At 41.5% G+C, this 22,418-nt stretch overlaps 1 protein-coding gene across 2 annotated transcripts in view; it reads left to right on the top strand.

Moving 5' to 3' along the window:
* The window catches only part of ITGA6 (integrin subunit alpha 6), a 75,991-nt gene that overhangs the window by 49,828 nt on the left and 3,745 nt on the right, over positions 1 to 22,418 (top strand). Inside the window, exons 12-25 of one of the 2 annotated variants that reach the window (XM_004450038.4) lie at positions 4,828 to 4,985; positions 5,172 to 5,315; positions 6,765 to 6,880; positions 6,996 to 7,185; positions 7,276 to 7,359; positions 7,462 to 7,541; positions 7,699 to 7,776; positions 7,865 to 7,967; positions 9,909 to 10,082; positions 11,817 to 11,915; positions 12,014 to 12,124; positions 12,212 to 12,310; positions 18,512 to 18,637; positions 21,669 to 21,798. In XM_004450038.4, the coding sequence (XP_004450095.1) occupies positions 4,828 to 4,985; positions 5,172 to 5,315; positions 6,765 to 6,880; positions 6,996 to 7,185; positions 7,276 to 7,359; positions 7,462 to 7,541; positions 7,699 to 7,776; positions 7,865 to 7,967; positions 9,909 to 10,082; positions 11,817 to 11,915; positions 12,014 to 12,124; positions 12,212 to 12,310; positions 18,512 to 18,637; positions 21,669 to 21,776 (1,670 nt within the window). In that variant the 3' untranslated portion in view covers positions 21,777 to 21,798. The remainder of the gene's footprint in view (positions 1 to 4,827; positions 4,986 to 5,171; positions 5,316 to 6,764; positions 6,881 to 6,995; positions 7,186 to 7,275; positions 7,360 to 7,461; positions 7,542 to 7,698; positions 7,777 to 7,864; positions 7,968 to 9,908; positions 10,083 to 11,816; positions 11,916 to 12,013; positions 12,125 to 12,211; positions 12,311 to 18,511; positions 18,638 to 21,668; positions 21,799 to 22,418) is intronic. The other variant, XM_004450037.4, reaches the window with a different exon arrangement.

The following is a 22,418-nucleotide window of genomic DNA, read 5'->3' as shown; positions in this document are numbered from 1 at the left end:
CCTTTTTAATATTGCTGGATTTGAGAAGTAAGTCTCTCGTCACCCAGCTCACACTTGGATGTCTTTAAACTGGTCATGTGCACACTTAGCCTTTGTCTTCCCCAATTTCAAGCTCTCCTGAGGTGGCTTCTTTGTCTTCCTGATCTTTTCAGGCCCCTTTTTAGGTGTCGCCAGTTACGTTGTGTCTCCTTTGGGACTTGCAAGAACTCACGAAGCATTCCTGGTGTTTTGTGTATTTTGATTTTGTGCACAGGTGAAGTTGTGGCTTTTCACTTTGCATTTTGTTGAGTGTCGAAAGCAATTCTCTGTGAGGCTTTTTTTTTTTTTTTAATTTTTTTATTTTTTATTGACTTTGTAATAATATTACATTAAAAATATATATGTGAGGTCCCATTCAACCCCACCCCCCCACCCCCCCTCTCCCCCCCCCCAACAACACTCGTTCCCATCATCATGACACATCCATTGGATTTGGTAAGCACATCTTTGGGCACCTCTGCACCTCATATACATTGGTTCACATCATGGCCCATACTCTCCTCTATTCCATCATGTAGGCCCTGTGAGGATTTACAATGTCCGGTGATTACCTCTGAAGCACCATCCAGGGCAGCTCCATGTCCCGAAGATGCCTCCACCTCTCATCTCTTCCTGCCTTTCCCCATACCCTTTGTCCATTATGTCCATTTTTCCCAATCCAATGCCACCTCTTCTATGTGGACACTGGATTGGTTGTGTCCATTGCACCTTTATGTCAAGAGGAGGCTCAGATTCCACCTGGATGCTGGATGCAATCCTCCCATTTTCAGTTGTAATCACTCTAGGCTCCATGGTGTGGTGGTTGTCCTTCTTCACCTCCATCTTAGCTGAGTGTGGTAAGTCCAATAAATCAGATTGTAGGTGCTGGAGTCTGTTGAGGCTCAGGACCTGGCTATCACATTGTCAGTCCAGAGATTCAAATCCCCTAAATATATCTTAAACCCCAACATTAACTGCACCTCCAGCACATTAGCATGAAAGTCTTATGAAGGGAGATCCCATCTGAGTCCAGATTCATCACACATAAACACCATTTCCAAAGAGGGGCCATCTGCCCTGGTAGTTAACCCCATCGGCCATGACCATAACTCCCATGGGTCTCTTTAGCCCTCAGAGGAACCAATATCTGGGGGTTGTATCTGCTTTATCTGTCTCTCTGACTCTGCTCAGTTGTGCATGAGGGCAAACCTTCTGCCAGCCTCCAGACTCTTTTTTAGAAACTCGTAGCCATATAAACTCATTTCTCCTTTCCATTTCCCCCTTACTTTAGGTCAAACAGCATTTTAAAGTCATGGTATTTTATGTAGACATGGATATTCTGCTGATCCGCATTGAACCTTCCGTATAAGGTCATTTTCCAGTTGCATCATCAGTTGGTAGTTGATAGTGGTCCCTCGTTGCCAGGGAGGCTCATCCCCGGGTGTCATGTCCCACGCTGGGGGGAAGGCATTGCATTTACATGCTGAGTTTGGCTTCGAGACTGGCCACATTTGAGTAACATGAAGGCTGACAGAAGGAAATTCCCAGGCACAAAGTTGCTCTAGGCCTTGTTATTATTTTGGGTTTATCAGCTCACAAGCGTAGTCATTAGTATCAGGGGCTCACTGTTGAACCCTCACTCCCTCCCGGTCCCCACCACTGTATCTGGGAGACTGTCGCTGCTCCCCTAGGGACCACGACAGAGCACCACTGGCCAGGAACCCAGTACCCCCCCTACTGTGGTTTTTAATTGTTGCCACTATGAGTATATCCAAACATTACCATGCACCCTGAACATATGTTCTGTACAGCTCCCCTGTGAGGCTTTTAATGACAAGGAAATGTCTACCCTCACTCCTCAGGCTCTATCTTCCTTTCAAGATCGTTTGTGTTATTTTTACCCAAATGCATTACCTTGCCCTTGCCTGCTTGGATAACAGGCCTTTCACCATTGTTTGGGAGTGGACTAGAGAGAGGAGGAGAAACAGTGATTCTTTGTCTAGCCCAGGGAGAGGAAATAAGGAAACATTTTTATTCTGTTAGTCTGATTTGTCATTTTTTTCAAAGCTCTCTGTTTGACTTTTAGATGTGAAATCTCATCAGAGCACTCCTTGCTTTCCCCCAAAGCAAACATTTATATATAATACATTACAAACTTTCTCCTACTTTTAATGCAGCATTTGATGCATGTGTGCTAATACCTTTATAGAACTTCTCCATTAACCAAATATTTAATGATAGCCAAATATGGGTAAAGCTTTTATTTCTCTGAAGCTCTTCATATTAAAAAAAAAAAACCCCACTTAACATTATCTGTACCTCTACAGTATCGGGGAATTCTATATCAAATAAAACTTCCGCAAAACTGCCGAGTAAGTTAATACATCTATCTGAGGTATCTGAGGCTTCAAGCTTATTGTTTGAGCAGGCTGTTTTAACTCGGCGTTCCTCAGCAGCAGTATTCCATACATACAGATATTTATAATTGAGCTTTAATGAGTATTCAACTTGGCTTGCCCCTCAGAAGGTCAGCAGAGGTGGCCTGCAAGGATTTTAAGATGATGTGAACTGTCTGGAGGGTGAGAGGAGGTTAGAGTGGGTTGGTAAACGGTTTTAATGCACCCACAGCCTCCCTGACTTTTGCTGTGAGGGGCACTCAGTGTGTGAGCCTTCATCTGGTTCTTTGTGGAGTGAGTAGGTCACCGATAAGTGGATGATGTCAAGGCTGCAGAGGCCCTAAAATGGGGAGCATTCCATTTGGCAGCTGTACCATTTAAGAATTCTTCAGCTGGACACAGAAATTACTATGAAAACGGTCAAGTGTTTCTAAATTTTGGTCCTCCATATCTGAATAGCTGTGGTTTCAGCGTAAGAATAATGGCATGGCGTGTGTGTGTGGTGTGTGTGTACGTGTAGCACTAGTTCCTCTCACCTCCATCCATGTTTAGGTCGGTATTGTACTATTGCTGGCAAATGCTATGCTGAACAAGACTGGCATGGTCCCTGTCCTCAGCTCTGTGCCACTTGGCACGCGGGGCTAAGTGTCGTGACTGGAGTGAAAGGGTGCAGGAGGCTCACACAGAAGGGGCCAGATAGGCTTCCTGGAAGAGGAGACGTCCCCACTGGATCTGAAGGAGGATTAGGTCAGCCAGTCAGTCAGGGTGGGTGGGAAAGGAGGAGCTCCGCAGGGACGGGCGAGTGGTTCATACCAAGGCCCAGAGGCAGGTGAGAACCTGGAGCCCTAAGGGGCTGTGAGGGATCATCTTCTGTGTTTGGGACAGAGACCGTGAGCTGGTATTGCCTGTGCCCCTCCCTGTGTGGCCCTGGGCGGGCACCTACCCCTCTGGGCCTCCATTTCTCCATCTGCTAAAGGAGAGGATTAAAATGGAGTTCTCAATGGTCTAGACACTCTCAACAGCGTCCTCCAGCCTAACGTGAATGTCAGGATGTGGGTGGTTCTTTCTCTACATTTTCTGGAGCAGAGTTTCCCCCAGGCTGACCTCTCTGGCCTGTGCACTTAGGTTCACCCTCCCTTGTGACGGCCAGTCAGTGCTTAATGAACAGGAGTCATTTCAGTATTGGCCCTTGAAAAACATAGTTAGCAGCTTCATCCATTGAACCAAGAAATAAGTCAAAGAACAAGATTTTGATCTTCCAAATCTTGGCTTGCCTGCACGATCCTTTAGTCGAGGTAATCTTTAGTCGAGGTAATCGAGAGCTGGCTGCTCTGCCTGGGGCTGTGGAGGCTGGAGACTATGGTTGAGAGAGCTGCATTAGGCTGACCAAGGGATGCTCTAGCCACTGAAAGGAATTTATTTTACCTTTTAATTCTTAATTAAGGGAAAAAAGTGGAAGATCTCATCCTACTGTCAAAATGCTCTTTTTAGGCAACTATCCTTTATCAGTGCTTCTCAAACTGTAATCGACACAGTGTCCACTGGAGATCCTGCAAAAATGCAGATCTGGTCAGGGACTCTGATGTGGGACCTGAGGCCTTTCGTTCCTTACAGACTCCCAGGAGACGCTGCTGCTGCTGTTCTAGAGAGCCTGTTGGAAGAGATAGCCATTGAGACCCTTGGAGAGCTTCAAGTCCCCTCTGTATAATTGGAGTACCCTGTGATTTCATGAAATTCAGGCAGAAATAAAATGACTCTCAGTAGAGACTTCTGAGAGGTTTTGGCTTGTTCTTGTGCTCTCCCAGGTGAACCAGTGATAATTTAACTTTTTTTTTTTTTTTTAAGATTTATTTTACTTATCTATCCCTGCCCCTCTAGTTATTTGTGGTCACTGTTTTGCTCTCTGTGTCAGCTCATCTCTTTAGGAGGCACCAGGAACCGAACCTAGGACCTCCCATGTGGAAGAGAGGGGCTCAGTCACCTGAGCCACCTCAGCTCCCTGGTTTGTTGTATCTCTTGTTGTCTTCCTCTTTGTGTCTCTTTTGTGGTGTCATCTTGTTGGGTCAGCTCACCGCGCCTGCCCACCGCGCCAGCTTGCCTTCTCCTGGAGGCGCTGGGAACAGATCCTGGGATCCCCTGTGTGGCAGGTGGAAGCCCAATTGCTTGAGCCACATCTGCCTCCGATCATTTAATTTTAAAACACTGTTAATAACAAGAAGAAGGAAAAGACATCTTGACTTTAAATATCTCAAATCATTGGAATGCCTATTAGCAGGCAATATGAAGAGAACAATGGCAGTGGAAAAAAGGGTTCTTCTAAGGGAGCTAAGAAAATATTCTTAAAAGGAACCCAATACAGTAAACAGCTGAATCGTGATCTTTATGTTAATATGGTTTTGTTAATTTTGTCTAGCAATTGTGGGCACACTGGAAGCTGAAAAAGAAAGAAGAAAATCTGGGCTGTCATCAAGAGTTCAGTTTCGAAACCAAGGGTCTGAGCCCAAGATTACTCGAGAACTAACTCTGAATAGGCAGAAGCCAATATGCATGGAGGAAACCCTCTGGCTACAGGTGAGGGCTGCAGACAGATCAGTTCTTTTAAAGAAAACAGAAGTTAAGTTTTATGCATATGGTATATGCAGATTTCTGAATTTTTTTCCAGCATCTCATTATTCAGTATAAAATAAAACATTGTTTTGGAGTTCCCCAATAGCTCTTGCCTGTATATGACTTTCTGTATCACTGCATACTTTTCAGGAAAATATCAGAGATAAACTGCGTCCCATTCCCATTACTGCTTCAGTAGAGATCCAAGAGTCAGGCTCTCGGAGGCGAGTGAATTCACTTCCAGAAGTTCTTCCAATTCTGAATTCAAATGAACCCAAGACAGTTCATACTGATGTAAGTTTTTTTACTTTTCTTTTGGCAGTTTTTTTGCCATGTTATTCTAAATCAAATGTCTTCGAAGGCAGTAGAACTAGTGATTCACTTTAAAAACCACTTCTTTGTTTTATTAATAAATAAGCTTTGTAATATATACAAAATTTGTTTCCCAAATTAGCAATGTATATAGAAACATACAAAATACAGTTTGGACCCAGAGTATTTTTGTCATATTTTTTGGTGTCTACAACGTATAGACGCTATAATTGGCAGAGTTTATTATTCTCACATCAAGTTCCTCCTGTAGCTCCATACAGAAAGTATAGTACATTGTATTTTACCATTGAGAATATTCAAAAATTAGAGAACAAGTATTTGTTGTTAGTCTGAACATTAAAATCAAGGACTAAAAAACCCAGCAAGGCAAAAAATTATTAGCCATGAAATAGCCCTTTAGTGCCTAACGTAGCCTTGGGTATCTTGGGTAGAAAAGTTTATATTATATGGCTTGCCGGACACCTCAAATGATGGGGTCCTGACAGCTAGGATTTTGGTGGTTGGGATACAAGATGATGCTGGGCAGTGTGGCACCTTGATTTCTTGTTATGCACTTGTTGTCAAAACCCAGTTGGTGCTAGAGTGTTCACCCTGCGGTTCTCAGTTCTGGTGAGTCACTGATGTGGCTTTTCAGAAGTGTGTACTTGCTGCATTTACTTAGGAGGTCATGTTAAATCTCCACTTTGCCACTTTTTATTGCCACCTAATATAGTTCCTTATACTCTTTGGACCCTCAGTATTTGATGTTATTGATTGTTATATTAGTATTTATGTATAGTCACAGCTCCACAGTCTCCAACAATCAGGGAGACAGTGTTCTAATGATTGTTGAACCTCCAGTAGCATAGATATTCTGTGTCGTTTGCTTTCCTGACCTTAAGTTCTTTCTGTACAATGTGCAGTTTTCTCATCTGTACAATGGAGCTAATAATGGTGTCTTCTTCACTGGTCTGTTGTAAGGATTAAACAAGGTAAAGAATATAAACCGCAGTGTTAATTAGCATTGCCATTATTGTTGGTAATTCGTATAATAGCCCTACAAAGTAGTGGCATGGTTTCCCCATGCTACTTATGATGAAACTTAGACTCCAAAAGGGTTAAGTAGCTTGCCCAAAGCCACACAGCTCAGTAAGTGGCAGAGTCAGGTTTGGAAGCCAGCTCAGTGTGGCTGCGGGCCTCACCTTCTTGACTGCCTCATGCTGCCCCTCTGCCCTTGGTGCAGAGCCTTTGTAAAACAGTCTTCTTAAAGGACAGAGAATGAGACACATGGCAAAGTATGTCTGAAACTTGAATTCTTCACTGGTAATTGTCACACGGAGAAATGAACTCTATGAAAACAGCCAGTCACCTATTTAGCTGCCTTTCTGAATCCTGAATAGTGTAAATTACAATGATTTTGTTTTCCCACAGGTGCACTTCTTAAAAGAGGGATGTGGAGATGACAATGTATGTAATAGCAACCTTAAACTAGAATATAAATTTTGTACCCGAGAAGGAAATCAAGACAAATTTTCTTATTTACCAATGTAAGAATCTCTCTGTCGCACTAGCAAAAATGACTCTGGCTTTGTGGTGGCTTTTTAACAGTTACTGAAAAGGTACTGAAGACTTTGGTGTTTTCTTTCTTTTTTATTTTCATAGTCAAAAAGGGGTACCGGAACTTGTTTTGAAAGACCAAAAGGATATTGCTTTAGAGATAACAGTGACGAACAGCCCTTCCAATCCAAGGAATCCCACCAAAGATGGCGACGATGCCCATGAAGCCAAACTCATTGCAACATTTCCAGACACCTTGACTTATTCTGCATACAGAGAACTGAGGGCTTTCCCTGTAAGTGATTTTAGAGACCTCCAGGGAGGGAAAATCCAACACTGTGTAGCAGAGGAATGTATTGTAACCTAGTTTATTTTTCTATTCTAGGAGAAACAGCTGAGTTGTGTTGCCAACCAGAATGGCTCACAAGCAGACTGTGAGCTTGGCAATCCTTTTAAAAGAAATTCCAGTGTAGGTGATGTTTTGTGTTTTTATTTTTATTTTTTACGATTTTAAATGCCATTACAGTGTCAACATGTTGAGCCTATGTTAATGGCTATTTATGTTTTTTAGGTGACTTTTTATTTGATTTTAAGTACAACGGAGGTCACCTTTGACACCACAGATCTGAATATTAATCTGAAGCTGGAAACGTAAGAATTACTTCACCCTTTCCAATTGAGTATTAATTATTTCATGAAAACACAGGCAGTCAATGAATTGGCCCTGATCTAACTGATAAAAGAAGTATAATTGTAATGAGAAAACTGACTGTTAAAATAAAACCCTATTGTTTCCTTTTCATTTCAGCACAAGCAATCAAGATAATTTGGCTTCAATTACAGCTAACGCAAAAGTGGTTATTGAACTGCTTTTATCAGTCTCTGGGTAAGTGTTTGTGTTTTAGCATAACAAATCAATGTTTGAAAGAACCATTTAGAATCCTTACTAAAACTGGTGTTTTTTAATTTAACAGAGTTGCTAAACCTTCCCAGGTGTATTTTGGAGGTACAGTTGTTGGTGAGCAAGCTATGAAATCTGAAGATGAAGTAGGAAGTTTAATAGAGTATGAGTTCAGGGTAAGTTTGCACAAACTTCTGTTGGTCTTCTTATTATGCCAGAAGCTAACATGCACTACATAAGGTCTTGAAATTTACTTTTAGTAAATAATATTAATAGATAAGCATTATAAATAAATGCTGAGTTGAAAATGAATTTGACAGTTTTTAAAGAACATACTGGTTTATAGTAAAGCTTTTATCCTCCAGAATGGAAAACAACTGTCACTCAACCTAGGACTATCCAGAATTCAGTTTAGTTTGGTCTTTTTGTTGTTAGAGTCTTAATGTGTGTGTGTTATAGACACAAAGTAATACTTGAGTTTTCCACCTAGAGTCTGTAAAACAGAAAAATCCGAGTGGCTGTAGGCCTCACCCTCTTTACTGCCCCACACTGCCTGCCTTCCCTTGTCAAAGCATTCTTAAAGCGTAGTTTTCTTAAAAGACAGGGTGAGAATTAGATTCATGGCAAAGTATATTTGAAGCTTGGATTCTCCAATGGTAATTGTCACATGGTAATTTATATTTGGTTTTGGAATGTGTTATAATACATTTAATCATCTTTCTATTTCCTTTGACTGAAAGTCTATTAATGACTGTTCACCTTTCACAAGCTCAATTTTGTGATAGTGTGCATCTGGTATATGCCAGTAAAGAAGAGTAACATTTGGCTTTGAACCATTTCAAAATAGGCAATCTCAATGCCTCTGTGTCCAGCTGAGTTAACATAAACGCTCATGGGCTTGGGTCTGCCGTGGTTCAAATTCTATTGTTGAAAGTATAGTCATCGTTGAGGTGAAAGTCTGAAGTGGGAAGATTGCACCTGCCCTGACTGCAGCAGGAGTTAGAGGCTGAAGTCTACTCTGTGCATCTCTTAATGCTACATGCCAACTTGTGACAGGTTGTGGTTATGTTGATGATCTCTATGTAGACATAGCTGATAAAGAAGACCAAGTTCTAGAGTATTCTCCACACAGCCCGAGAGAGCTGTTCCTCGTTTTCTGGCTTCTGCTATAAGAAGTTCCTCCGTTCCCAGTTTGGACTCTTTGGTTCATGGCTGTCCTCGTGGTTCTACTAGAAGCCTCTCAGTTATTGTCCCAAGCCTCCCCTGGTAGTAGAGGGTGGAGGCACTTTCTTGTTTCCAATGGGTGAGATTTCCCTGGAGCAGGTTGGTGCACTGTCTTGGTACAGGCTCCGTCGTCTGCCAAGGAGGGTGCTTACAGAATGGTTTATAAACAGACGTGATTTTTCCCTGGCATGTGGAGAACATGATAAACTTAGGATGCTGATTCTATTGTACACAGCATTTGTTCTGCAACTGAATTAGCAGTCATTACTCTTTGACCTTCCCCCCCCTTTTTTTAAATTTCTCTCCCCTTCCCCCCACCCCAGTTGTCTGTTCTCTGTGTCTATTTGCTGCGTCTTCTTCTTTGTCCGCTTTTTTTGTCAGCAGCACAGGAATCTGTGTTTCTTTCTGTTGCGTCATCTTGTTGTGTCAGCTCTCCGTGTGTGCGACACCATTCCTGGGCAGGCTGCACTTTCTTTCACGCTGGGTGACTCTCCTTACGGGGTACACTCCTTGCGCGTGGGGCTCCCCTACGCAGGGGACATCCCTGCATGCATGGCAGGGCACTCCTTGCGTGCATCAGTACTGCGCATGGGCCAGCTCGACACGGGTCAAGGAGGCCCGGGGTTTGAACCGCGGATCTCCCATGTGGTACACAGATGTCCTAACTGCTGGGTCAAGTCTGCTTCCTCCCCCCCACCATTTTTATCGACAAGAATCTTTAAGCACAAATCTCTATTTTGAATACCCTATATATAACCCATTTTTGGAACCTATGCTTTTATTGTAGGCTTATGCCAAGTATTTTGGTTTTTTCTCTTGATAACAGGAACTGCAACTTAATATTACTTGATAAAAATTGCATTGAAAAATTAATATATATTATTTTCTAACAGGTAATTAACTTAGGCAAGCCTCTGAAAAACCTTGGCACAGCAACCTTGAATATTCAGTGGCCCAAAGAAATTAGCAATGGCAAATGGTTGCTTTATTTGATGAAGGTGGAATCCAAAGGATTGGAGAAGATAGATTGTGAGCCACAAAGTGAAATAAACTACCTGAACTTAAAGGTATGTGGGTGGATTTAGTGAATGTCTCAAAGACGTAAATATAAGAGAAGCAAGCTAACTTTTGAGGGGAAAAATCATTACTCTCTTTAGAAGACTGACATTCTGGCAAATTGACTGTTTCATTGGTGTCACAGTTTTTCTTTTACAGCCTCGTAGCTGAGTCAGGTTGAGGCATTGCTGAGGGTCTGCTCCAGCACACAGGGCAGGGTCGCTCCATGCTGGTTGAGGCAGATGACTTTTTCTGAAGTTGTAAGACCTCAGTATGATATCCAGGAAGACTAGGACATAGGACTCTCAGTTGTTACCCACCAAACATGTGCTGCATTTATTACCCATAAAAATAATGAATAGAACCAAACTCGTTGCAGAAGTCATTAGCATGTTAGCAGATGACCTGAAAAGGATTTTATTCTCATTTTTTAAAACAGTACATATTATTGAGTCCTCACTGTGTCTCAGGCACTGTGCAGAGCATTGTGTTTACATTTCCTCATTTCTCTCTCTTGATAGTCCTGTATGCTTGGTGTGTTTGTTCTCCTCACCCTTTCACAGAAGAGGAAGTTGAAGTCCAGAGAGATTAAGTAATTTGCCCAAAGTCCCTCAGCTCTTGATAGGCAGATTCCACGTGCAAGCTCAGCGCAGCCTGATTCTAAGCCTGTGCTCTTAACCCTCTTTCTCTGTACTGCTCTACTTGTGTGTGACTGCTTTATGATGTCCGTTCCCATGTAGCAAGGGTTGGCTTTGTCATTGCGTGTCTGTTTCTCTTATTATAAATTCTGAGGTGACTGGGTATGATCGTTGCTCATGATTGGTGGCTTATATGATCCTCTGCTTGTCAACTTTAAAAAGCAAGATGGTCCATTAGTCCCAAAACGTATTATAAGAAAAAATGCAATTTTTAAACTTCTTATATGGCTTAGATTTTAGTGTTTTACTTTGAATAAGTCATATGCTGGTTCTTTTTGCTGCTTTCCCTCTTCCTGGATGTCACTAATTCATTCATGATGTGCCGACTCTCCGCTATATGTTAGACACAGCTGTGCTAGGGATTTAAGGTTTGATCCCTGACCTCAGGGTGCTCAGAGTTTGGTGGGGAGACTGAAGACTAAAGAGAGCATTCTTTCTCTTTCCATGAGTTTCAAGGTCAGTGTGGAATGAATTGCCACATGCTGGTTTTACATTCAAGTTGCCTTTGATGACAGAAGAGGGGCTAATATTAATTGGTGATATGCAAATTTGGCATTATCTTGGGGGTTGCTGAAGAGGTTTGTATAGTATTTTTTTTTTTAATTTATTTCTCTCCTCTCCCCCCCCGCCCCCCCAGTTGTCTGCTCTCTGTGTCCATTCGCTCTGTGTTCTGTGACCATTTCTATCCTTATCAGCAGCACCGAGAATCTGTGTTTCTTTTTGTTGCGTCATCTTTTCATGTCAGCTCTCCATGTGTGCGGCACCATTCCTGGGCAGCCTGCACTTCCTTTCATGCCGGGCGGCTCTCCTTACGAGGTGCACTCCTTGAGTGTGGGGTCCCCTGCGCGGGGAACACCCCTGCGTGGCAGGGCACTCCTTGCACGCATCAGCACTGCGCATGGGCCAGCTGCACATGGGTCAGGATGCCCTGGGTTTGAACCTTGAACCTCCCATGTGCTAGGCGGACACCCTATCCATTGGGCCAAGTCTGCTTCCCTGTATAGTATTAGAAGTAAAGTGTAACTATTTTGGATGTTTTCTTCTCAGGAATCTCATAGCTCAAGAAAGAAACGGGAAATTGCTGAAAAACAGATAGATGACAGCAGAAAATTTTCTCTGTTTGCTGAGAGGAAATATCAGACACTTGTAAGTGTTTTTCAAGAGCAGTGACTCTTTGACGGGGAATGGAGCTCTCCCCCACCCCACTCTCCGCACTTTAACCTCTCATCTTCCTTTCTTTCCAGAACTGTAGTGTGAACGTCGACTGTGTGACCATCAGATGCCCACTGCGCGGGCTGGACAGCAAGGCTTCCATTGTTTTGCGCTCGAGGTTATGGAACGGCACGTTTCTAGAGGTGTGACTCTGCCCCTGGAGATCCTTTGTGACCTCCCTGGACATTTCTCACAGCCCTAATGCATTTGCTAATTTTTTTCCCAAACAGGAATATTCCAAACTGAACTACTTGGACATTCTCGTGCGGGCTTCCATTGATGTGACTGCTGCCGCCGAGAACATCAAGCTGCCAAACGCCGGCACTCAGGTGAGAGGTCCTGCAGGCCTCGCTTGGTTTCGTTGCACAGCGGTCTTTCCTCTGCCCGTTGCCTGCGGCCGTGTTTCTTTGGCACTAATTTCCCTCATGGCATTTGTTATCCCCCCTTAAGGAAAAGCAGGTGGTTTCTTCAGGTGCTGCCACCCCAAGCTGGATTTTCATAGAGTCATTGAAACCAGAAGTGAATCTCGGGCCATCAGGCTCGGCAGGACACACAGTAGACTTGTAGGCTCTTGGCTCAAGGAAAGAATGGCCGTACACAAACCCCTTGTCACACCGTCCCTGATGCTGCAGCCTGTCTGAGTTTGATGGACCTGCTATGACAAGGACCACACAATGGGCCGGCTTAAACAAGGAGAATTTATCGGCTCACGAGTTTTGAGGCTAGGAGAAGTCCAAAATCGAGGCATCAGCCAGGTGGTGCTTTCTTCCTGAAGACCAGCTTGTCCTGGCGCCGGCTGTCAGCCGGCCTTGAGGTTCCTTGGCTCCCGGCTCTGCCTCCTGGCCCATGGCGACATCCTCTCCCTCTGGCTTCTGTGACTGCGGGTTCTCTTTATAAGGCCTCTGGTAGTCCAGATTAAGGCCCACTCTGGCTCAGTTTGCCACACCTCAGCTAAAAACAACATCTTCAAAAGGTTCTATTTACAATAGTTTCACACCCACAGGATGCAGATTAAGATGAAGAACATATGTTTGTTAGGGATACATAATCCAACCATTGTTGGACAGCCCAGCGATAGTAACCTCCCTGCATCAGGGGTAGCCCAGGCCGTGGCTGGCACTATCTCCTTATGTATTCATCACCCGGAATTGTACCTTGTAAACTAGGTCCTTGGTTATGTCCTTTGGAACAAAAGCAGCCTTTCAAATGATTGGAGGAAACTGTCAAGCCTCCGTGGACATGTCTCATCTTCTCTGCAGAGCTCCGCAGCCCCGCTTTTCAGTTATCCAGTACGCGAGGCTCAGTCACATTGGCTCCAGGCCTGCCCGTGTTGGGCAGTGCCCTATTTCAGATGTGACTCCCACGTGCATGGGCACCATAGCCAAGCTGAGGTCTGCCCAGTTCAGCTTCCCTAAAACTATCTCAGCACCACACTTCTCTAAATTCAGCCTAAAATTTGATTTATAAATGTCTGCTGAGGATTGTCTTGGCATTTCTAACCGCTGTTCTTTTTGTTTTTGCCATCTACTGAAACTTCCAAGTGTTTTTCATTAGAATTTATTGTCAAGCTATGTTCCCATGTCCTCTAGTCATCTGAAAATCCATCACGCCTCCCGATGGTTCTGTTTTCTAAAATACAGTGATCCTTAGGGTGTCCTTATACTTTATCCTCCAAACCAGGATACATTTGTCTAGGACAAATGCTAAACTGAGATAAGTGGTGGAAATCAGGACTGTCCCAGGCTCACCAGGACATATGGTCACCCTGACTTTATATTATCTTTGCAAGTTGCTCCAGCCCACCTTTCTGCAGTTTATAAGTAAGGCGTCATAAGGGAATGTCAAGTAAACCACATCTTCCCTGAGAATCTTCTCTGTGCATCTATTTAAAACAACTCTGAGAATCACTGAGGTTTTAGAGCTGGAAAGAGAGCTAACATTTTAGAGGGAAGGGACTAGCATTTAAAAAGCATTAGTGAAATGTCTGTAATTTATGGGATACTTTACCTCCACTCTATCATTTGAACTTCAGAAGAAGACCAAGGTAGACATTATACCCATTTTACAAAAAGGGAAGCAGCCTAGAGAGGGGAGGTCTTTGGGTTCCTAGATTGAAATCCACAGCTGTCTGACCTCAGGATTCTTCTTCTTTCACTCTGCAACGTGTGGTTGGCCCCTATTAAGTTCCCAAATCCCAAATTCAGATAAGGCAATCATGTCCAGGGAAAGTTGTCTTTCACTCAGGGTTACATGACCAACAAGTGGAGCTGAGACTAGACCTCGGGTCTCGCCATCCTTCACCAAGTGCGCTTTTCTTCTGGAAGCTGATGGAACTAGGGTGCTGGCATACAGTCTTGTGACTGGGTCACATATAAAAATAAACTCATACCCTTCACGTCTTCCCACATGCCACTGGCCAAGTCCAGCCTCAATGGGGAGAATTAGAACTGGAGAACTTAGGCTTCCTAATAGGAGTCTTCTCTAGTCCCACTGTGTTCAATGATTGGTAGATTTGTGAATGGAGTACTGGTCTCTTATTTCTAGCACCCGTTTCTTTTGAAAATTGAGGCATTTCCTTATCTTCTAGTCACTGTGATTTCTGAGAAGCAATAGCCTTGGGTAGCTTACCTACAAGTTTCCTTAGTATTTATGGGGGTACAGTTTTTCTGGGCCTAAAGATTTGAGCTTAATTCAAGTATCGGGATGCCTTCCTTTTTTTTTAGTCCCTCGCTTACTATGGGTTTCACTGTCATCTTTACCTTGGTTTATCTATCCTTTGCAGCATAAAGATCATTCTCTTTGGGGATAAAAGCAAAAGAAGTTGCATAATTAGTCTTTTGTTCTTATTATTACAAAGTCTTCTGATTGCTTTTACTCTAATCCTGGCTTTACAAAAAAGAAAGTAAGAGAGAAAGAAAGAAAGAGAAAGAAAGAAAGAAAACTTGATTTCCTTATACCCCAACCAGTTTCAAGAGGTTTCTGCCCACTAAGGTGCAATAAAACACCTTTGAGTCAAGACACTAACAAAATCAGAGCAGAAATCACATAATTCAACCAGGTAAGATGGGTACATTTTAATTTAATTAAATTAAATCCATCCAATGAACAAGCATTTATGAAGGACACACTATGTGCTTTCCCTGTGCCAGATGTTAGAGAATTAGAATTGAATAAGATACCATGTAAATTGTTATGAATTTCATGGTCTGAGATACTGTGAACTAGGAAAGAGAATTTTTTTGTTAAGCCAAGGAAGGAGGAGATTGTTCATTGGTCATTTTTATATATACTCCTACTTTATTACTAAGGAAATTAGAAGAGAATTGAGCTTCTTGGCCACTGAAGATAAAAGAAAATGTGGTAGGTAATAATAAGAACATCATTTATCAGGGAATGAGATTTTCTTTTTTGTTGCAAATTCAGAGAGGAGCTTGACATATGTATTCTTTTGTAAGATGGATCCTCTTTGAGGAACACTCACTAAGAGTGGATGGTATCTTTAAAGTAGTTTTGCTAAATATATGAAAATCCTTCCATACAGTGATTTCTTATACTGATGTTCAATAAAAGCGAGGTTATTACATCATAGTAATTTGGGGTGAAGTCTTTGGCAGTTGGTAAGCTCACGTGGTCTAAACACTGTTCACATGTAATCTAATTTAATGCATTGGCAGAGCTTAAACCCTTTTGCCCCTTATAGCATACATGATGGATGGGCACGTGCATAGGTCAGCCCCATAGAAATGCTGAGATTTTGATGAAATAACAACAAAAATTTAATTTGGAGCTTAAAGCTCTACAACATCTTAACCTTTCATTGCCCGTCAGTAGCAAGTGCTGTGACAAAGATGAGACAAATCTTCCCAGGGCTCTGGGAATTGCAGCTCACAATTGGTTCCCGTTATGTGGCTCTAGGGCCAGTTCTAGGCTTATTCCCAATCCCAGCCATACCTTAACTGTCACCACCCATCCCACCCCCAAAAAAGAAATTCACTGGCAATTTAAGTAAACAACACACAATAAAAAACTTGCTGATTGGCCTCTGGCCTCCCTGGTCCGCAGCTTGGCCTTGGACACAGAAGGTTTATGGGGCACATCTGCCCTTTAAATGTGTGACCCAGTGCTTAATTTCAGTCCTCCTTCTCTGATCTCCAATGTGTTGTTTTATGGTTTCTGAACGGTTCCAAGCTGTTTTGAATGGTGGCCAGACTCAGGGCTTAGGGTGCTTCAGCTGGATTCCCCCACCCCATCCCCAAACAGCAAAATAAAAAATTGGCTCATTCAGCATCCATTCTTTTGAACTGCAGCCATTTATGGGAGTGGTTCCCCTCACCCCCACATTGTTAGCTACTTTTAGACTTTGATACTCTGTGTGTTTATAATAAGGTTGATTACCATTGCTAGGGACCAACCTCACTCTCCACTCCAAACTCTGAAGGCTTAGTCCTACAAATGAAGATGGCCCTTCCAAGTGGCCACCTTGTCCCAAGAACACACTGTGTGCCTTCCCTGTGCTAGATACTAGGGAAGTAAAGTTGAATAAGATAGAGCATAAGCTAATTGAGATAATTTTTTTGTTTTTTTGAGTACATAAGCTCGTCAACTATTGTTTCCTCACTGGTCTCTCACCATTTCTTCTTTCTTTGCTCCTCTTGGGTGCCCCTGGGCTGGAACCAGTAATTTCAGTGAAGGGCTGTTTTAGCTCAAATCTGGGACACCTGCAGGGGGAGGGGAGGAGGAGAGGGAGGCCACCTGGGGCTGAGAGTTTGGAGGAAACCTCATTTAGAGCATAACAGGAAATGGTAGCTGAAAAAAATATGCTTTCTGCCTGCTTGATTTAGTCAATATAACTAGCTGAAAACTGTAAATGTGAATTTCTGCCTGATGTTTTAAGAGAAGCAATTCTTTTTCTTGAAAGTGTTTTCTGTAAATCAGATGAAGTTGATAAGCTGTTTTTTTTTAAGATTTATTTTTTATTTATTTCTCTCCCCTTCCCTTCCCCTCCCCCCTCCCCCCCTCCCCAGTTGTCTGCTCTGTGTCCATTTGCTGTGTGTTCTTCTGTGTCTGCTTGTATTCTTGTCAGCGGCACTGAGAATCTGTGTCTTAAATTTTGTTGCATCGTCTTGCTGCATCAGCTGTCCATGTGTGCGGCACCATTCCTGGGCAGGCTGCACTTGTTACACACTGGGTGGCTCTCCTTATGGGTCGCGCACCTTGCGCATGGGGCTCTCCTACACAGGGGACACCCCTGCGTGGCGCGGCACTCCTTGCACACATCAGCACTGCGCGTGGGCCAGCTCATCACACGGATCAGGAGGCCCTGGGTCTGAACCTTGGACCTCCCATGTGGTAGGTGAACACCCTATCCATTGTGCCAAATCTGCTTCCTGATAAACTGTTTTCTAGTAGAAGAGGAAAGTACTTTAATAAAGAGATTAAAAAAAATCATAATGTGATATAGAAGTATAACATAGAACTGTTTTTAGGCAGCATCCAGAATTCAATATACTAAAATAGTGTACTTGACTGAAAACACTTCTCAGAAGGTAGATGCTCCCTCTGGGTTTTGTTTACCCTTTATTTTACATTGTCTGAAATCAGAACTATCAGAACCTTCAGGTCTGGTAAATCTCTAATCAGTGTGGTTTACAAAATTATATAGTAATCACCAGGTCTTTTATGTGCTTTGAAAAAATAGTCTCCTGGCATCACAAAAGTCTCGCAAGCCCATATAACTGAGTTTTTGAAAATTGCCATAAGCACCATTTTAGGTTTCTGAATAATCAATATTTCTATTTAATTGGTATTTGCCAACTCTCAAATGTTTAGAGCTTAAGCTTCTCACTAACTGCAGCTTAAAATCTAAGCTGCATTTGAATGAATCTAGAGTCTTGGTTGTGCATGTACATCGTTGTAGAGGATGGCACTATATATATTGTTGCAGAGGCAATTTTATTGCTTATGAGGGTCCTTAGTTTGATATCATAAAGGAAATTTAGTGTACATCAGTCATGCAGCTCTACCCCTATTTTTGTATTTTATAACATCTTTTAAATCTGAGTAATAGAGGCTAATTGTGCATAAGCTGGCCTTTTGTTTCCATTGCTGAAAATTAATTAAAAGAAAATGTGATCATTCTTAAAAAGATACCAGATTATATACATTGAACAAGATTGGCTGTGTATTGATAATTGTTGAAAATGAATGTTGAATACATGATGGTTCATTGTACAGTTCTGCCTACTTTTGTTGATAACAAAATTTTTAAGAAGATACCAAGTTAGCAAAGAAAGAATTACTTTGCCAGAACACAATTGAGCATTTTCCAGATTCTGGGAAAAGATCTCCAAGAATGCCTCTGGAAGCAATAATCTGTTCTGAAGGGCAAGGACTTTGAATCATAAAGACATCTCATCCATCCATAAGTTGCATTGTCCACACTGAGTGTGAAAGCAAAATTAGATCTATAAACTTTTGGTGTTACCTCTCACCCAGTTTATAAGGCCACTGCTTTTTTTTTGGTCCCACAGGTTCGTGTGACTGTGTTTCCCTCAAAGACTGTAGCTCAATATTCGGGTGTACCTTGGTGGATCATTCTAGTGGCTATTCTTGCTGGGATTTTGATGCTTGCTCTTTTAGTGTTTTTACTGTGGAAGGTAAGTCATATGGGACATTGAAGAGTCATGCATAAACTATTTCATATTTTTAAAATGTGAATTAAAACTAACACTGGTAGCATGTTTTTCTTTTCTTTTTCATTATTTCTGTTTCTCCCCTTTTATTATGAAGATTTGTCAACATGTAATAAATATGAAAGAATATTGTAACGAACACCTATATACCTATCAAATTGTCTGTTTAAATGTGTTATTTTTACATTTTAAGTTTCTTAAACATATATATATTGGTGTCCTTCATATAAAATTTAGTATGTTTGTCAAATAACGGTTTTAAATTTTGCTATTTTAATTTTTTCTTCACCTAAGATCAAATTCTGGATCTATGCCAAATTGTTGGATGTCAGATTAACCTAAATCTGTATCCCTCCTAATTTCAATTTCTGTAAAGAAATATTCAGGATGATTGTTGGGAGTTATTATGGTTGTAGCTAGATTAGGAACAGAAAAGCATGAAAAAGAATGAATAACTCCATCTCAAGGGGTCTTCATAGCTTATATCAAATATGAGGAAAGTTTGTACTCAATATGACATTCCTCATTAGAATTTGGTCCCTTGGCTTTAAATAAAATGTAATATTGTCCCCCTGCTTCCTACCAGTAATACTGTACATTACTAAAAATTGTGTTTAAGATGGTTGCATACTTCAGTTGCTAGTGATCATGCCGTACAGAATTTGGATTATTCCCAGTGAGTAATGGTGGGCCGTAGTCCCTTATCTGCAATTCAGAAAGCTCTGAAAAATCAAAAGTTGTAGTGACTTATTAGGCAACCAAACCTGACATTATGCAAAGAGTCTATTTAAGTCTTTATCTTTTATTCATTAGTTTTTATGCAGGAATATTAACATTCTGATTACAGTGGTATTATTTATGCATCATATTTACTTTTCTAAAATGCAAAAATTCTGGATTCTGAAACGTGCCTGATCCATAGGGTTTTGGGTAAGAAATTTTGAATTTCAACCAACGTTTCCTCTGGGATCAGATAAATACCCCTGTATATACAAGGATTTGGAATAGTCTCACTTGAAAATATGGGGCATCTGTTTCTTGCTTTGTTTTTCCAAGTGATTTTCTTTTGCTAATCAGAGATAATTTTCCATTATCCTCCAGATGTGTGATGGGAGTTGGTATCTGCTCATGCCAAGACTCATCCTGCAGTGGGTCTTCAGGCAGTCCTGCCTCTGATGTTTACTTTAGGCAGTAGATTCTGCTGGCAGGTGCAGCCAGGCAATATAAGAGATACCCTGAAAATTCTTTTAATATCAAAAACTGAATTTGGGTTTGTGAGGAGGGCACAAAGACAGTCTTCTTCAGAGCAGGTCTTACTAGTAGTTTTCAATGAAGTTGTGACACACCGGTGGGTTGAAAGCTCAGAAATCCAAGCTGTGTGATTTGGGGGTATATCACCTTACCTCCCTGCAGCTCTGGTTTATATCAGCTATTAAGTATTGGACTACATTATCTCAGTAGTGTTTTGTGAAGGCTCTAAAGTATCCAGACTCCCAAATGGACTATAAAGGAATTGGGTAACTTCTGCAACCTGTTCATGAAAATCATTTTTATTATTTTATAAATATTCTTCTTTCTTAAACTGAACTTTGATTTTACGTATTAAAGTCATAAAATTTTAGGGCCAGAAAGGATGCTAGTTCAGTGCTTTTTAAATTGGGTTTTACACAGCCACATAGGTGCCAAGGCTAAGCTAGGTCGAGGGGGCTTGAAGCTATATCCCCACTGAGACCATAGCAGTTCTGGTGGTATCTGCCTTCAGTAGTGGGGTTCTGCTTAGGATTTTGTTTGGAGATAATAGAGAAAAGTTCTCATAGCTGGTCCATTTCGCAGATGAAGACCCTCAGGCATGTTGCCACGTTGGTACCTGGTTCATTCCTCTTTCCACCCTGTTTACTCACGTGTAGTATTGAAAGTTGGCTGGGTGTGTTCACTGTGTATTAAATTGAGAGTCACAAATCAGTACCAGGGTAGATACACTCTGTATCAGCACTGCCTGATAGAACTTTCTGTAATGATAGAAATGGTTTGGAGCCACACTGTCCAATATGTTTGCCTCTAGTTACACATTCCTGTTGAACATTTGGAATATGACTAGTGCAACTGAGGTGTTGAATTTTAAATTGTATTTCAATTAATTTAAATAGGTACATGTAGCTAGGCTCTACTGTATTGTATAATGCAGATCTAATTTTTCACCTTCATGAGGCTGCCAGACTAGGAAACAGAATTTTCTCAGAGGGCAGAGATATATTTGACCAAATAATATTTAAAAGGGTGCTTCCATGGCTTTATGAACTTAAATGAAGGTAAAATAGAGAAAGTTCACCATTGAATGAAGGAAATAATAGTGAAAAGTGGAAATTATACTTTTACACTTACTTAGAGTGACCTAACCTGAGGAACCTAGGTTCCCACCACTTTGTGGTTCAGAATTTGGGAAAATGACAGAAATCATTCTTTCATGATGGTGTATTTGAATTAATGTTGTGTCATTCCCTAAATCCAAAGACCTCAAGTAAATGGCACTTATTGCATAAAATATACTGTGAGCAGTAGAAAAATACCCACAGTATCTATATTTTATTTGGATTTGTGCTGAGTCTTAGAGAATTCATTTTCTAACCTTTGTCTCAAACTGCAGAAGTCAATCTTTTGCCTATTTTAGAGTTGTATTCTCCTGTAACAAGAAACCACCCAAAACTACAATCAGAATGCTTTTTTGTCCTCGGAATTTCATTTCCAAGTGGAACAGTCAATTAGCTGACTAATGTCATTCCTATAAACATTTGATCAGAGATCCATGGTGATAGATTTGGGTGGAATGTGTTACGGTGTGTAACTTATTGCAGTGGCTATTGGCTGTTGGGTTGATCAATGGCAGTCTTTTTATAAACAAGCTATTAATAGAAAATGGGTTAAAATCAGGTTTTCTTTTGTTTAGCTCTTAATACACCAAACTGTAAAATTGACTAAATACCTTGCTTCCTTGTAGTGTGGTTTCTTCAAGAGAAATAAGAAAGATCATTATGATGCCACATATCACAAGGCTGAGATCCATGCTCAGCCATCTGATAAAGAGAGGCTTACTTCTGATGCGTAGTATTGATCTCCTTCTGTAATTGGTAATTGTTCAATGTTTTTTAATCGCTAGCTGTGGGACCTGCTGTGGTTGTGGTGGCTAACTTTAAGAGCAACAGCTTGCTGTGTGTGTCCCATTAACAGTTGTTTCCAAATGTCCACACTGGCTTAACTTGCTTGGATTTATTTTTATTTCATTTATTACACTTGAAAGCTCACATTTTTTGGGGAAAAAATACACAAAGAATCTTTTTTTGCAGGTGAGTTGTTTTGTGTTGTTGTTATTGATGTTAAACATCACCCACAGCAATGAACAAAATGGCAAGGAGGTTTTAGACCTGATCAGAAGGCCAGTTTGCCATGTGTTGTCAGTCCAGTATGTAGTCCTCCACTCGGAATTTCAAAGATGCATAAGAAATCATCCCAGGTTTCTTGTCCATTTTGGAATTTCCCACAAATAGAAGCTTGTGTTGACTGCCTAATTAACCTGTTGCATGTTGGAAACCTTGTGTTTCTCTTGATGACAAGGCTTTCTCGCTGTCATTTTTTTTTTTTTTTAATCTCCTTGCTATAAAGTGATGAGGGAAGGCTTGGAATGCTTTTATTGTTGCTTAGAAACTGTTTATGCTGAGCATGCACTTCTTTTTCCTGCATATCTCCTACT

Source organism: Dasypus novemcinctus, chromosome 7, assembly GCF_030445035.2.
Source record: "Dasypus novemcinctus isolate mDasNov1 chromosome 7, mDasNov1.1.hap2, whole genome shotgun sequence".
In the NCBI taxonomy this organism is placed as follows: Eukaryota; Metazoa; Chordata; class Mammalia; order Cingulata; family Dasypodidae; genus Dasypus; species Dasypus novemcinctus.
The sequence above is the reverse complement of the archived record's forward strand: the minus strand, read 5'-3'. Positions and strand labels throughout refer to the sequence as shown.